This window comes from Ascidiella aspersa, chromosome 3 (assembly GCF_963924565.1).
Source record: "Ascidiella aspersa chromosome 3, kaAscAspe10.2, whole genome shotgun sequence".
NCBI lineage: Eukaryota > Metazoa > Chordata > Ascidiacea > Phlebobranchia > Ascidiidae > Ascidiella > Ascidiella aspersa.
In genome coordinates, this window is record NC_139449.1 from 19,788,342 (window position 1) to 19,806,034 (window position 17,693).

At 39.3% G+C, this 17,693-nt stretch overlaps 1 protein-coding gene across 1 annotated transcript; it reads right to left on the reverse strand.

Moving 5' to 3' along the window:
- Positions 1-1,417: 1,417 nt before the first annotated feature.
- Positions 1,418-17,134, reverse strand: LOC146160651 (uncharacterized). Its single transcript, XM_083383940.1, has 11 exons — positions 16,458-17,134; positions 16,122-16,202; positions 15,499-15,614; positions 15,159-15,363; positions 14,917-15,009; positions 14,167-14,336; positions 11,753-11,823; positions 9,578-9,714; positions 8,143-8,287; positions 4,588-4,728; positions 1,418-4,241 (listed from the first exon to the last, which is right to left on the reverse strand). Exons 1-11 carry the CDS (start codon positions 17,075-17,077, stop codon positions 3,246-3,248), a joined length of 2,775 nt encoding a protein of 924 aa, XP_083240066.1. The 5' UTR covers positions 17,078-17,134; the 3' UTR covers positions 1,418-3,245.
- Between the last annotated feature and the right edge of the window lie 559 nt (positions 17,135-17,693).

The window sequence follows — 17,693 nt, forward strand, 5'->3', positions numbered from 1 at the left end:
CTTTGCGAATAAACTGCTAAGCTAGGGTTGCCATACGCCAGGTTTTCCGACATGTCAGGAGATTTAGGGCTGAAATCCGCGCCAGGGAAAGTCGCTAAAATGTCCTTAAAAGTCTGGGATGTTAAACATATCGGCAAGAACTTCGCCAATATATTTTCCGATGTTTTTAAACATGGAAATTTGTGTACTCGTTGGTTATTGTTGAATGTGTATTTACGAGTAATATAAAATCGTAGCCTACTATAGACCTTATTTGCGTTTTAGCCACTGCTTCGCGCAAGAACAGCTGTTTTTTGTAAACATTAACAAACGTTGACGTCTTGAGAGTTTTTAATGGCCCTCAGCAATAATCCAGTTTGTCGGGGATTGTGCGTTAATAAATATAGCAAACCTAATCTAAGCGCACAATAAGCTTGTTTAAACTATAAGAAATAAAACTATGTGACAAATTTCAGTTGTTACGAATAAATAGGCAAAATGTAAATAAAAGTCCAATGTGTTATTGACCGCCAGGATCACTTTGAACAGCAACAGGCCTAAGGGCTGCTTACCCAAAGTGAAAAAAATTATCACTAAAAATTTGTTACAAGAAGGTTCGCTATAAGATATACGTGTCCACGAGGGGCAGAGCACCACTCTGAACTACAGTTTGATTGCTAATTTTCACTACCTAATGTCTTCTTTGATTTGACTTTAAATCGAAATTTACTCAATTTAATTTTTAACTTTTCCAAATTTGAAGGAAATCTTTACAGCGCCGTACGTGTAATATTGCCACGTTTTCCATGTGCCCATGGACTCCAGCCAAAAGACCAATCGCCACAGCATGTGATAATTATTATTATTCAGTTCCAGTGACCCGCTTAGCTGTTTTTGGATTAAGTAAAAATATCGAAGCCCATACAGAAGTAGGTATCATTTTGAACGTTTCGACTAAATAAAATGTTTTAAGAAACGTTCAAAATGATGTCTTCTTCTGTATACTACAGGGCATTATGCTCCAAATATTCAGATTATATTTGAATATAAGTTAAGTTGACTTTAATGGAACCTTGTCGAGTTTAAATAGGATCCCGCTAGTTTTTTGTTGTTTTTTCTTGGGGGGAGGGCTAGTTAAAGACAAATATAATGAACATTCAACAAACATTGATCAAATTTCACCAAACCAACATCACAAAAAAGGAAACGATTGCGTACTGCCATGCGCAGATCTGTGGCCCATTTTTCGTAACGATACATGCTCCCCATTGATGACAGGTTTCCAGAGGATTGCGGGCTCTAACCAGTACTGATTTGTTCAGCAAATCCCGGCCTCCGTTTCATCCAATAGAAAGAAACCAGCTAGAACTCTTCATTATTCCCTTTGTTTTACCCTTACGTTCCTTCAGTTATGTCCAACAGTATTTTTAGATGAAAGTGATTTATTGCTTGAGCATACGCGATACACAGTAAAGAAGAAACACCTAGTTCAAACACGCACATAACACAAAATATTGTTATAGCCGCTAAACCTAAGGGTTTAAAATATTGGTGTCAAATAAGAAAAATACAAATCATTTCGGTTGTTTACGTTTCAAATAAAACGACGGTGATCAAATAAGTGATGTGGAAAAAGAGAAAAGCTCTCGTGCGTGAAAGAGTGCTAAGTTCAAAACACGCAAGGCCGTAACGTTGCGTTTTTTTCCTTGTTCGATCACATAATAGACGTTATTGGATAGTTTGCTCAATAGAAAATTTATTTTATTAAGAAATTTTTTATCCTTAATTAGTTTCCGGTGCTGTTTAATAACCAGATATGACTTTTAGACTGAACGTCGTTTAAATTTAAACAAGTAGCATGCACGAATGGAAATATAAGAGAAACGTGTTGACATGATATGGCGGAGATACCAATCGTGACCTCGTGATTGCTGCGAATCTTCACATGATGACATGCCGCCAGTTTTTATATTTCCAGGCAATGGGAATCAAAAAGATCATTTTAGGCCACTTGTTGTTTTACGATATTCAAAGGGCAAACATGTAAAGACAACAGCCTACAGGTTAGATCGAAATGTGTTTTAAAGAAAAACCCATGGGATTTTGAATTATTCAAATAACCTGTGGGATTTGAATTATTCAAGATAAATGAGTAATTATATGTTAAAATCTGGCCCAACTGGTTTACAAGTAATTGCCTCGGCAAGAATTTATCCGAAGTTAAACACATAAGTGATCGCAACCATTACATAATTTCAAAAACAACATGGATTGGAATTTTAAAAATAACTCTTCGCGACATGGGCGTTGAAAGTTAGTTTCGGTGACAGATGTGGACTGACATGGTTAACTGTCGCCGGTCTGCAGACGGCACGTCAGCGCAAAGCACACAACACGCGGCACGATCTCACTGACCCAGCCTAAAATGTCGCGAGGGTTTACTTCGCAAGTTGTATGATAATTCGCCGAAAAGTCCCGGAAAGTTGGTGTCCGGTTGACTTTAATGATAAAGGTACCGAGGGAAAAGCAACGCTCGCTAAAACGCAGGCGTGGTGTTTTTCCCTTAAAAGCGTAAACCATTAAACGAAAAACAGTGACGACGTAATGAAATACTGCAGCAAGCAATGGAAATCAAGCGCAAATATAAAAGGGGAGATCACCGATTTTCGCCGAATGGGTAAAAGGAAAAAAAAGCGTCACGAGTTAAATAAGTGGAAAACAGCAAAAAGGAAAGCAATTGCACATAATCAGCTGGAGAACTTGAAGCCTGTACACGTTACAGAAGAGAGGCAAATCGAGTTGCCTTAAAATCAGGTCACCATAAGGCGTAAAAGGGTATCAAACAACACTTTCCTTACACAACTATAACTTATAATGTGTTGGGGTGCTATTTCTTGTTCTTGTAAATGTTCTTATGTAAAAAGGAGACAGCATGCAAGATTCCACCAACCTCGCGACGGTGCGAGGTAAGTTCGGAGAAGTGTGTTGTATGGAACCATTCATGGTTGCATTTACCGAAAAAAAATAAGATAAAACAAAAACCCAATTAACATCCATAGATAATAGGACGAACCCACGTTGGTTTAAGGAACACACATTCACAAACATGAAACACGTCCGGGAACAATGGCGGTAAGACAAGACAAGGCGTGTAGCCGAAGCCATTCAGCTTCCCCATACTGCTGCACTTGTCGATACCAAGTTGAAACCTAAGGTTCTCAGGTAGCTTCTCCTCAGGAAAAGGGCATTGCGTCCTAACCGCATATTTACATACCCGACTGCGATGGGTCGTGCACGGCTTGCAAATAGCTGTACCTCGAAGTTCTCTGCCGCTCGCGCCTGCCTCGCACGCGCGGTGGAGTGGACTGCTGGTGCTTCTTGACAACACTGCTCCCCTTCACAGGGACTTGGCTCATCTGCGGCGGCAAGCTGGCGTTTCGGTGCAAGGCCTGTCGATGCAAGTTGCCGCCTGGGCTCGGCCGGGAGGCGTGACCGATCAGTGACGTCACCATTTCGACGGGTCGATGTTTGAGCGACGATCGCCGCCCGCCGTCATGCGCCACGTGGGAGTGGTGCCGTGTGCCGTTGATGCGGTCCATGGAGGTGCTCGGCGTTAAGCCCGTGCGTCGATCAACCACTTCGCTCTTTATTCGCCCAGTAGTTGAGTATCCCCCCGAGCTCTCCTCTCCTAGAGTCGGCCAGTGACTACCTGCGCTGTCGGCCGACAGTGACAACTGCAGCCCGACGTGGTTGGAGTGGTTACTGTTGTGCGACGAGGTGCTGCTGCTGGTCGATTTCACCAGCTTCACGGTCTGCCCATTGGTGACGCTGTATTGAAGGAGAGGCGTCGGAGCTTGTTCGGGCGGAGAACACTCTGGCACGGACGGGAACGCAAAGTGGGTGCCCGCGCCCATCGGATGTAGGTTGGGCATGGACGAGGTCGGACTGAGCACGGTTCTAACTGGGATTGGGCGGCTGTGCTTGCGCGGCGGCAAGGAGTCGACCAGATTCCCTGTGGAGTCGGACTGCTGGATAGGAGTGGCAATAGCGAGCGACGACGGCACCGTGCTACTTGCACCAGGCTCGCTAGGCGACACGGAAACGAGGCTATGCGAGTCTGGGTTGTGTCTGTTTTGTGTTTCGTCGCCACTGTCGCTTGACTTCACCTCCTGCTCGCAAATCTGCATCAGGTCGCTTCTGTGCTTGCGCGCGGCGCTCTGCAGCTCGCCCAGCAACTTGGCGTACTCGACGTACTTGTGGATCTGCGCGGAATTAAAGGGCTCCGTTAAATCATCGACTGCTTAATTTAAGGGCTTGCGTTTTGTAGAAAGAGAAAAGCAACGCGCTTCGAGCGAATCACCATACCTCGATTGTTCGACCCTAACGGGATTCCTGCGGTTGCAGACGAAATCTTTCTGACTCACCAGCGTTGTTGAAGGGGGATTAGGTTTAATTAGCGCCGTTTGTTCAGGGTTGCTATTTGATTTGGGCTAACGTATTACAATAAAGCACATTGTATGTAGACTTTACGTAAAGCCCATCAAGCGTAATCCACTTGTCATGTTTAATTCGCACTGTTTCATTATACCGAACAATAAAAACAATCACCTCGGATTGAAGAAATTCCGTTTTGTCAGAGTTGTAAAGCTTCTCTGTTGGACTTAGGTCGGGGTCACTCTCCGTCGAAACATCGTTCAAATCTTTACGCAGATCAACTAGCTGCTTTTTTTGCTGCTCCATCTGCTGGGCCTGCACAAAATTAGGTAAGATTGAATGAAGAGTAAAATATAATAGTTCCAAAAGGAAAAAAACACGGCAAAACAGATTTGCAAAATAGTGTAAAATTTTTTTCTACTTTATTTGCCGGTATTGGCTCTAAACACATAGTTTGGTGCAATAAACAAAAGAGAATCGGACTAATGGTGAGTTTTAGAAATAGTTTTTGTTGCGTAAAATCTAATTCTATTTGGGTAACAATGAAGCCTGCTTTCACTAGATATTTGCTGTAGAAATACGAAGGCTGAAAACGGCGGATTTATTTCCTAAATGCAATTTTTAAAACTCAGCTTTATCGTTTCTAAATAATATTTTTAGGCAGAACAGTGTACAGGGTCAGAGTTTATGTATATATACCAAAATAGGAGCGAAAGCGTCATCAGAAATAGCTATAAATACATCACGTGGGGTTGCGTCAACCACGCCCAATAAGCGCAACAAGGAGAGAGTTGAAAATGGAAAGAAACCAAATACATATGGTCAACCAAGCAAGTTTAAGCTCGTGTAACGTCACACCAAACAGACACTGTCTTGGTGAAACGTTTCAGTTTCGAAAGGAAACTTATGGGGATTGGTGTGCGACGTCATGTTAACGCAGAAACTTGTCAAGCAGACTGAACCGGCTAACTCGTAGGAAACGTATCAGGCTTTAGCGCCACGACTGTTGCGTAACCAATAATGAAAATAAATTTTAGTGTCAGTAACTGTCTTCTACGAAATTCGAACAAAACACGAATGTCGGACAACATGGGTTATCAATCTATTGTTTGTCGAAACACGATAAGCGATACAATACATGCAGAAAACGCACTTCCTACTGTTTAGTGATGTGGACCTTCATTTTTGACCTGTTCTATATATTAATCAACAACATGCTGCGATATTTAGTATCCATCATGCATCTCGAGACTACTGACGTGCTACCGGGAAAAAAAGACCAACAGGCTAAATTCTACTAAAAACAGAAATACCAAACATAAATTGTATTTTTGCGTAACATAGCTATGATGGGGCTTTAAAAATCGTAAAAGACAATATTGGTATATTATTAGCAATCGGATGGTAAAACCATTGGAAAATTGGTTAGAAGCGGTAGTTTTTCAGATTTAACAAATAATTTACAGCCCGCGCCACGATTCTACTGATGGTAGATATAAAATCAACAACTGCAAGTAACACGAAGAATGAATAAGAATATCTCAAATGTAAAAAAATGTTCGTTTTGACACGATTTTCTTTCTCCCTGAATTGTACAAAACACTTTATAAAAAATAAATTTCATTGTACGTTTCATGATAAAAACGAATGTTGATTTCTCCTATTGGATTAAAAAGACCATTCCAGCATGACGACGACTTTTTGTCTGCCATCGTCTCAATAAAACTCACATGCCAGCGAAACTGTGCTACCTATGACGTGGGCGACTGGTCAATTGTTCCGTAAACAATACAAGGGGCTCCAAATTAGCGCGCCAGGGAGCCGCGACAGGAAGGCTGGCGTCCGACGATTGACAGCAACTATAGTTCTGAGCAAGGCAGGTGTTTAAGGACAACTCTGCTTTCACATACATTCACTATTCTATATAATGCACGACCTCTTGGCTCTGCGTTAACGGTGTCTACGTCGTACATTTGTGATAGAAGTAGCTCGAGTCCTTTTGTCGAGTCCAGGGACTAGAATTGATGATTAATCAATGCGAAAATGTTTTCTAACGAACGAATATCAAACGGAATTGGACATTTGATAACAGAAAATATCGTTTCGTTTTTTTTTCGTGCAGTTGAATAGACGGTGGCGCCAACACTATAGCGAACGAAAAATCGTAGTTTCACGAACTTGATTGAGGTTTATCAATCTATTGCGACTAAAATAATGCCCAAAACAGTACAACGATGTTTAGACGCAATTGTCTTACGAGCTAATTAGACCGTGGGCTTTACCAAAGTTATTTTCGAAAAAAAAAATATAGTTTGTCGTAATTTTTTAACCTAATTGTGTAAGCCGAGCTCATAACTTCAAATAACTGGTCAGGATTGTTATGGCGGAAAATATTTATTAATTGTAAGTGGTGTCAAGGCGGAAAGAGAAAACAAAAAAAGCGTGTGGTGAGCCGCCCACAGTGTCAAAGGTTCAGGCGTTGCGTGGCGGGATTGAGTCACATAGACTGATACCCGAATAACGCATTTCACATAGACGCGTCAACGCAGTAACGTATGGTGAGAAAGTGCGTCGAACACACTAATAGTCGTGGGAGTGCGACCTTGTAACAACCCAACCATCTGGTTTCTGCAGCTATTATCAGTTTATTGCTAGATGAGTTATCGGCCCGAAAATGCCACAACTAGCCTAGGCCCGAATATGCCATAACCAACCTATTACGTACAACGGATATTGCAACAAAAACTTTGAGATATTAACGTTTTACTATATACCGTCTGTCTCTGTACCTGTATTAGGATACCTAATAAATCTGAGTTTGTACAGTATTCGTTCGCACCCTTAACAACAGGTAAACCCGAGTGAACTGCGAACCTGTACACATTTTTGAGGACCTAAAACAGTGACAAATATCAGCAGCGCTATGCCGTGGGGTTTATGCAGTGGTCAAGATAGGTAAATAATTCAATGAGATGCACACTTAAACAGCGAAATGTATGAATAATTTAAGTGCAATATGTGTTACCGGGCAGAAGAGAACATTCGGCGCAGTGCGCAGTACGCATTACGTAATTGCAAACACGGGTGTAAATAAAGAGGCCGTGTCGGTCCGTCGCAATGCATCATCGTGATTGGGCACCAAATGTGTGTGCTGGCGCTACTGAGAGTTGCTAGCAGTAGTAGGCTGGCTCCGTGCGATGAAAACATGTATATTGTATTATGTATGATTCATGACACATTATTATTGCAGCAACCCGCGGCGCGCAATGAGTGTTCTTGGTGACAACAGCTGTGAAGTGAAATAATAGTGGGCTTGGCACCGCGACTTTAAATTTTTGCGAAAATTTCATAGTCAAAGTGAACGCTTAGTTTCAAAGAAAACCTGATAATGTAGAAACCATTAGAACGTTGTAACATGCTTCACACTTCGTTAGAGCTGCGTTTCTAACACGTTGTCAATGCCAGATCAGCGCGTTTCTTATTTTTTGGTATGATTTATTGCTTAAAGCGGTGATTTAATCGGGACTAAAAACTATACGTGTTAGTGGCACGTGCATATCTGAATATTTTGATCCACACACGAAATTGTTTTAACAAAATGCATATTATATTTGAATTTGGTATTTAAGATACAATACAGAAACCGTGACGTTCCATGTCCCGCGTTTTTGTTATATTAGAATTTTCCGAAAAATACGAAACCTGTCCATATTCACACCAAACACTTACCAGGGGCAAAGTGGAGGGTGCAGATGGCAGAAGGGGTCGCTGGAACTTTCGTTGGGAACCGATGGCCGCCGCCAGGGGCGCCGCTGAGAGAAGGGCGGCGTTCCGATTGATTGCGTATACCCACTGTCGCGTCTCCTCTTCGGAACTGCAAGGAAGTGACAAGAATGACAAACCGCGCTACTGAAGCTTGTCAATAGCTATGTAGGTTGGCTGAGGTTTCTTTTTTGAGATCGGCTAAGAAAATGTGTTCAATAATGTGTTTCAAACAATGGAACTTTGTGGCAAAACAACTTCGAACCGTCGATATTTAATGCGGCCGATTGTTTCGTAACAGAAACCTAAGACTAAAATTAGTTCGGAGGGTAGCCGGCAATATCATTAAAACAGAGACCTTACAGGGCACCAAAATGAGCGTGTCCTGCATAAACCATTACTGTGTCAGCCAAAATCCAATATAATGCCCGGCAAGCGGAAAATAATTGCGCCCGTTTTGGTGGCAAACGTGCGCTGTCCACTGTCGCGTCATCACACGGGGCTAACCATGACATCATTCGAAAACGGCCATTCACTCTAAGCTTGCCAAGTGAAGCGCTCGAGACATGTGCATATAAACTAACTTCCATTTGTGTGTTACGTAACTGGCTTTTGGCAAACATCGGGTGTTGAAGGCTGCGAATCGTTAGTAACGACTTTCGTGACTAATCGTATATCGGGTTTCCGTGACAAGCACTTTACCTTGCATAGTGCAACAAAAAAATAGGCCGCCGCCAACAATGGTTCATTCGGCAATATTGGTAATCGGAAAGCGTAAATCTTAAGGTAGATTACAATGCATGACAACACCAGTATATTTATCGATGTTACTGTTATTGCCTAAAAATAAAAGTTATTATTATTTTGGTCTAGCTGCAACATTCCTATTTAGTTTGATGTTACTGAAAATGTTCAGCACAAAAATAAATCTTAAAGTAAAACTAAAACATAGGATCCCTTAATGCCGATTTACATGTCATGGTTTTTTCATACAAGGTAACCGCCTCCTAGTTACATTTTAAACTGTCATATGATTGACAGAAATTCCCGGTGCGCCAATTCTTTGGTCCGGTTGAGGCAAGGTCAAGCAGAACGAAGCGGACATAAATAAACCGCGCCATTAAAATCAACCTGAGCAAGAAGCCAATTTCACCTAATAGAAGCAACAAAAGTTAAGTGATTTCGCAGGCCCTGAATCTTGTAGAGTCATAGAAAGGAAGTCTGGCGTAAACGCAACTGCGTAATTGTTGTAGTAAAATCTCCCAAGGTTAGGATATCTCGATGGTCGCACGCGAAGCAAATAAAAGTTCCGCCCATACGTAAAAATTCCACGTACTACACAGTGGGCTTCAATGACAAGTTTCAAAAAACCTACAACTTAGCAAAGTCTTGTCGTACGTACCTGGTTTGGAACAAAATCGCGCTTCTGTTAGCGAACATCACGCGAAAGACGAAGTCGCGCTTGGTTGCTTCACCAGCTGCCTCTGCTTGTGCCAGACTGTGGTGGACTGAGACCTTGGTCGCCTGTGATGAGTCCTTCTGTGAGTTTTAAAAACAAATTGATTGGATTAAACGCGGTTTATATATTTTTATCGGCGACCTAACGCATCGTCGTACAAAATTATATTGCATTTACTAAAGTGTTTAAAATAGACAGTCTGTATGTTTTTTTTATGAAACATTACAATAACCTACTAAATTTCTAGAAAAATGTATTTTAAAATTTTTTTTTCATAATTTTATTGTTGCTGTAAGGCAATTATTTAATATATCATCACTCGACAGGTGCAAAAAAATGGACCAAGAAAGACAAAAGTAAAACGTTTAGCATGCAGAACAATTTTAATTTGGTAACACTTTAAATTGGAACTTTACATACTTCTAGCAATTAAACAAAAGAGTTTTACAAAGCTGGTACGCTGATACAAAACATGAAATCGCCAAATGTAGACTTCTTATTTTGTAAACAACCAGTTTCACTGAATTAACTTTTTAACACTTCTAAACAAAGCATCACAGATCATATCCGGATAGTTCAGCAAAATTCTGAGACTTAACATGACTTGCATAAGCTGTGTGGTATCGTTAAATGTTACAATACGATAGATACGTCACAACGACAGCATATTTCTATTTTTAAATGAACATTTGTAAATCATGATGTACGTTGCACAGCATTGGTGGATATAATTAATTTAACTTTCTCTATGACGCGAGTGTTAAAAACAAAACATTTTCAACTTTCTGCGCATTTCTCCAGTTATATTTTTCGGTCATATTAACACTAAACAATTTGCACTAAATCCGCGAAGTACTTTCAGCAAGTGAAACATCGAAAACGCGTGATATATGGCGTAATTTTTTTATATTACGATAACTAAAAGTCGAGCCCGAAATGTGTCATAGGTTAGAGAGTGAATTTTAAAATCTTTATATAAAACACGAACAAAGACGATACCGCAAATGAACCGAGTGGCGTGTAAAAATCAAAGTCAAAAATGTCTCATTTATTTTCACCAAGACCTCTCCAAGTTATTAAACGAATACTTTTAAAAGGTATTCTCCAACACTGGGCTGTGTTGGAGTTGGGAGAACGGACAACGCATTACCAAATTTGAGAAAAACCCAAGCGAACATATGACAAAGGCGTCGACTGCCTTCATCCATAATGCATCACGGAAGTGGGAAATTCCAAGGTCATAAATTCTAACGTAAAAGGTTGCTTGCGGCCAAAGTGGGTTTCTGTGACAGGCTAATGAAAAAGCAGGCGCTCTTAATGACTAAATAAAGGTGTTTACAAATAAGAGCGTTCCACTTTTTTGACGAACCTCGGCGAGACCAAACGATGAGCAATCGCGTGCGGACAGCGACAGGTAGAACAGCAATTGGGCCTTGTGCCACTTTCGAGTCGCCTGGTGCAAGCAACAGGTTACCACGTCACCCTAGGGGAATGACTCCTACCAGGAAGCAAATGGCCGATTGTGGTTCGAAAGCTCGCCACTCGGCACCGATTGTCGAATTGGATTGGCCCTCGGGAGCTTTGGGTTTCCCAAAGGCCTGTTATGTTGTAACTTTTTAGACGACCACAACCTTTTGCTCTCGAAATTTAGCTGTGACTCGTAACCAGTCCACAAGCTATACCGCGGCACACTTTCTTCCGAATGAAGAAAGGCGGAAAACATTTGGCAACAGTTGCATTACGTGATAATATGACGTTGGATTAGCAGTGCAATCCGATCAGTGCGTTATTGGGTTCAGTAATCGAGTAGAGAGCACAGGCTCACCAAGCATATCGTGCAACCGCGTTCGAGCACCCACTAATTACAAACTTTGTTCCTTCATGAGCACGTGCAAAAAATTATTTAACAGCCGCTTCAACAAACATTGTAAAAGCGGATAGTTGATTGGGGCCGTGCAATAAATCAAGGGGGCAGCAGCAACCTACTAAACGTGCAGCACTTCGCACATATCTACAAAATAGGCAATAAAGAAAACCGCCCAGACCAACTCTCGATTAAGACAATGGAAGCACTGATCCTTCAAATCAAAATATAAAAAATGCAAAACCGCGACGAACCTTGGCTAAATGAAGCTCAAGTCCATGCAGGGCGACCAACAGAAGTTTCCACTTTCGTTTCCTTTTGGCAGCTGAAATAATAAATTAATAAATATAACTGTCCAAGAATAAAATATTATCAACCATCTGTTATTAGTAATTCTACAAATGATCAACATTAAAGAAACTACACTAAGTACCATGCTAATATTTCAAACTTTTCGTTTTATTTAAATACAACAATGACGCCAAAAAAATCGGGAACTTCACATTGTGACAGGTCAGCCGATAAAAATAGACCAGACAACTAACTCCTAACAAACAAGGGAAAACTGATATTATGTGCTTAAGACAGCGCAAGCTAATCTTGCAGGACACGGATATTTTTAAATGGTTGACAAGTTGTTATAGGTTTGCTTCTTCTTGTAAAGAGTTCACATAAGTGCGCCAACAGCAGTATTACTCGAAGAAGTAACACCAACGTGACGTCACGAGCTCGTATTTCTCACAAGTTGTCGCCAATAGGCAACGAAAGCCAATTGTAGAACGAGTTCTTCTCGCCAGACCATGTCGATCGATTTTAAGATGTGAAACAATAAGGCACTGGCTTTTAATGGTTTGAGTGCAGAAAGCCAGAAACGCTCACAAGGGGTCGATTATGATGTAACTTTAGCTGAACTAAATACAAAACCCATGCAATGACGAGGGGCCAATTTTGTTTTCGATCCTGCTTATTAAGGCACGAACCCGCGTATCAAGAAGCTGTTGATCGATTAACAAAGCGGTAACCGTTAAACTGGGTTTATGCTGTACTATGACTCAAAAGGTATTTGACGAATTTGACGAAATATAAAGCGGTGATAACAATGATCAGTTTTTGGTGAAATAACGGCAACTACACCAGGCGCGTGGGCGGTTGGTAGTTACGACTGTCTGATTTCTGATTGGATTGAACAAAAATGCTATTATTCTGTGGTTTTAAATTCATAATAGCTAAATTATATATTACAATATCACTTGCCTGCCAATTGTTTTAGGTGGTAACTGGTAACGAACACCCTTGTATAATTCTAACAACCAGAAAAGGTGGTAATGGAATTTCTTGTGTAGTTTGTAACAATCATTTACACTTTGTAACTCAAGATTCGTTTTAAAATTACTTTTAAGTATTTAAGGCAATCCGTTTAAGTTTCCATAGGTTGATAGTTCAAATTAAACAGTGCAACCTTTGTGCTTGAATTAAATAAATTATAACGCGGTCTTTTTCATAAATTATTCCTGGTGATTTAGCTGGCAATTCAATGCGATTGGGCTGTAGATTGCCTGCGAATCCTAAGGTGCCTATTCACCTGTCACATATTTTGACGAAACTACGAGCGTGGGATTTGAGAATACCACACGCATACTTCAGCTGGCGGCGTTTTCCGCCCAACGGGTTGGCGAACAAGCTGGTAGTTCCGCGTGTTAACAAAACTACACGAGTACTAACTGCTGATAAGCGATAAGGTTTAAGATGGGTTTATCGACAGGCTGGAGTCGTCGACCGTTGCCAGAGGAATGCGAGGACCTGTGTTAAACCTGTTTGAGGTACAGGCGCATCAGTATCGGGTTGCTTTTTTACAAAGACCGCCGCTGTCGGACGAAAAGAACCTAAAATGAGACGAACCTTGCGTAACACACAAAGGGCTAAACGCAAGCGTTCCTTAGTAAGGCTTGGTGCGCGTGAGGCGACGAATGGATTAGAGCCGTGCCCTTGTTTGCTCTGTAAACTCTGTTAGCATTCAAGCCGTCGGGGCGTGTGCGAGTCACTGGTGCAACAACACCGACAGATTGAACCCAGGACCCCTATTCACCATGTTGATATCAGGCCATATTAACTATGTAAGGCGATAAACTAGGATAATCCAGCAATAACGCAAATAATCGTAATTGGCAGGCAATGGGGTAATCGTTTCTGACGCAGCAACAAACCCACAGTGGGAGGTAAATTTGTGCTACAGGCCTGGTACTTTCTGTAAACATTGAGTTGGCTGAAACCATATTAACCACAACAATAAACAACTCCACTAGTTAGTATTCAAAAAGTCTATGGAGAAAAACTGCATAACAGAAATACACCAACCATGACAAAACACTAGATTGTTATGCTTTCTTAGGCTAATAAAAAGTGTATTAATAAAAGTGCAATAAATCTGTGCAAATTACAGAAACCTGACAAATATCAAAGTAAGCGCAAAATGGCGATTTTAGAGTGGTTAAGCAGATTAACAATTAAAAAAGATCTGCACAATTACTTTCTCTTATGCCTTTTGTTTAGCTAATAAACCACTATAGATCATATATGTGTCTTTATGTAATCAAAATAAATTACACAGATTATTGGACAAACTTAAGAGATCTTTATTTTAAAGCCACATGATCAAAAAGCAACTTACTTTTAACTCCATCAAATTCAAGGATCACTTTTCGCCACAGCACTCCCTGCTTTTTTGGTAAAGTCTTTGTCTTGCTGTTTCTTCCAATGCCAACAGATAGTGAGCTGACTTCTTCCTTGCGCATAGGTAAGGGCTTGATAAGGTCACGATTTGTCCTATTCGACTGAGATCTTGAAAAAAGCAAATTTAAAAAAAATTTGATGAAAGTGTATATAAACTTAAACAACTATATATAAAGCCAAAAAAAATTGACAAATTGTTACATAATTATGTTGTTTAACATACTTGAAAATCAGGAAAAATTATGGTTGCTTACTTTTAGTCAAGTGAAGGCTAATGAAGTTTAAAGATATTTGGAACAGCAGCTGGTTAAGAACTCTATAAACTAAGTTTTTTTTTAATTTCTGTGACAAGAACATGTTTTGCTGTAGTAAGGCAATTACGTTTAATATTACCTTTACCTTTTAACTACTGTAAAACACATTAACAAGCAAAACCCCCACTTAATTCTAATTGACCTTTGATCAACCCCAAACTCAAATTGTTTTAAATATGGAGATATCAATTGTAGTCAGTTTGTCATAAAGTGAATGTAATATATATAGTATTAACCGTTTGATTTACATCGCAGACTATATGTATTACTAATTTACAACACAACAAGGTGTGGATATAGTGCACAGCACAGTACACATTATACCCAACTAATGACTCATTTGGTGCAATGATTAGTATGATTTGATATCTCACCTTGCAACAACATTGCTTTGCTTGGGTTTCATCATGGAAGGTGACTTTAATATTTGCCTTCTAGCTGTAGTTTTGTTTGGCTGGTTGGAGGCTCTATAATATATAAATCAAGTAATTATATACAGTACACACTCCACACAAAAATATTTCTATTTAGGTATATGTAAATTTTTTTTGTGAACAACATACACACTATTTTAATGCAGAACATGAATTAGAGAACAAGAAGCAGAAAAGCTTACTCTGCACCAGACCATGGCAAAGCTCGTTTTTTAATCGCTCTGTAAAGATCCTTGAGTAATTGAGGGGGAAAATCACCAGAGTCAGGGCCCATACCCTCTAGGTTAGTTACAAATTGCTTTGAAGTCATCCGATGCCTGTTTCCCACTGCCAAATGAAGGTCAGTGTTGAGAAGGGCAACAGCACATACCAACTTGTGAACAGTGTCTATAACAAATAAAGAACAGTTTACCTCTAATCAAATTGTTTTTCATGAAATTGTTTCTGAAATACTTCATATAGTTTAAAGATTAATTTATAAATTAATAATTGATTGATTAAGTTGTCTGTATAGTTATATACCTGGCAAGCTATCAAGAAAGTTTGGATTACATTGTACATATCTTGAAGAGAAACAATTTAAAACTCTTTCCCTTTCTTGTGTTTCACCAAGCAATGCAAACTGCTTAAAGAATAACCTTTAAACAAAAGAAACAACTTTAAACAGGTAACATTTTCAGGCAATTTGCAAGTTTGTCAATTAACAATGTGTTTTCAAAACTGGGGTCCCAGATCACTTGGGTTTGTGACAATAGGTAATAATGTGGTAAAATACTAATCAATAAACATATATACCAACAAAAGAAAACAAAACACAAATCTGTGTTTTTTTCTTATTTATTTACCAAATTATATAATCTTTTTTTGATGTTTGCGCTTAAACAGGCTCAGACAAAACTGCTAGATTTTCTTGTAAAAGCAAGGAAGATACAAGATTAGTAATAAGCTGTGGATTTAAAATCTTTCTACAGTGGTTAATAGGTGTTGGTTAAAAACAAAAATTCCTTAAGAAGGGCATGTTGTAAGTTTTTAAAAAAGTTAAAAATAAAACTAGAACTTTTAAAACTAAGCAACACCTGGTTGATCCAGGACATTGCTAGATATGTTTGTTTTTTTATATATGTCAAGCACTTTCTACATCATACCGAAGGGCTTCATCCAAAGTGTTTCCAGTAAAATCAAAGAATTCCATATACCTTTTAGCGACTTCGAGTGAGTAACCATCACTAAACAAATGAGATTGATTATATTAAACTATGTAAAGCATTGTAAGGTAACAACCATGGAAAGTTAATCTACTGGAATTAATTTATTGCAAATGGATAACAATATGTTCAATGAATGAACAAAAGTGTCTTAACTTTCTCTATCTATTTATATACCTAACTGTTAAATTTTATTCATAAAATATACTGAATTCGAATAATTTACCAAAAACTCTATATGGCTGCTTTTCTATATTCAATAAAAGTAATATTAACCTTTTAGAAAGATATTGTGCGACTTCAATATTTTCAAAACCGTCCAGGTGAAAAAGTTTCTTAGCTAGTTGAGCAGCAGGTTGTTCCTGGCGTTTCTTTATAAGCAAAGGTGAAGATCTTGTCCGTGAGTTTGGTGATGGAATATCCAAATGCTCATCACTTTTATTTGAGTCTGAAAAACTAAATCCTGCAACGTCGTTTAAGCTATCGCTTCTGTTTTTAGGAGTTACCGAAACAGAAACACCATTTGGTGTATTGGACACGATAACCTTGTCAGGCCGCGACATGGTGTGAAATCCACTGTCTCTGCGCTCATGAGCTTTAACAGAATCACTTGGTGTGACAGAAGGTAAAACATAGTCATCATAGCGCTGTACACTAAAAACCTTGTCAGGCTCTTCAATAAAAACTGGTGACATTGAAGTTGAATTTCTATTTAAATTACTTTCTGATTCTTTCTGACAACAATACTCAGATTGAGATGCAATCTTTGATTCCTCATGAGTGTTGTTGTTCTCTGGAAGTTGATACCCATAAAAATGGTTGGAAATAGAACCATTTCCCTGTAGATCCGTTTTTTTGATACGCATGTCATCCGTCATGTTTCGAACTTCAATCATTTTAATTTAACAACATAAATATTAAAAAATCTAATTTACGATTTAAAATTGCATGATGCTTCTGAAAAACAATACCAAAAATATAGCCAACTAATACAATGATAATAAACTGCAAGAGTAACAAAGACTGGATGACACACAAGAGACAAGTATAAATGTCTGTTTATGACAAACTCAGGCACTCTTGTCGTTGGCTTTAATATTAGGGCGGTTCACTTAATTTTTATTTTTTGTCAAAAATGAACATAACAATCATGGTTATATTATAATCTAGTGTACACAACTAAAACTTTACGGAATGTAAAATAACTGAATAACTCATCAAACTTCTCAACTATTGTTATTAACGGTCGACAGCCAACGGAGGAGTTAATCATGAGCGAATTGGTTTTGTTGTGGACTGCTATGGATGAATAAGCAAAAACGCCTTTCTTTTTTATCTTTGACATAAGGGCCACCAAGTGTAATTAGAGTTTTATTTTTTTATACGTTTAATATTAAATACGTCAAACAAACAATTTGTAAAAATCTATGTAAATCTAAGGTGCTAAGTTTTAAAATTTATTTACGCATAAAAAAAGTGAATCCCCAGTGCCTTGAAACGTATGTTGCTTAG

What these genes read in the sequence shown, in the direction of transcription:
- LOC146160651 (XM_083383940.1), bottom strand. Translation starts at nt 17,077, where the DNA reads ATGATTGAAGTTCGAAACATGACGGATGACATGCGTATCAAAAAAACG. An exon ending in ACTTTGGATGAAGCCCTTCG is followed by an intron (nt 15,615 to 16,121) that starts GTATGATGTAGA and finishes TTTTGTTTAAAG; the next exon opens with GTTATTCTTTAAGCAGTTTG. An exon ending in CACCCTCCACTTTGCCCCTG is followed by an intron (nt 4,729 to 8,142) that starts GTAAGTGTTTGG and finishes AATTTTGTGCAG; the next exon opens with GCCCAGCAGATGGAGCAGCA.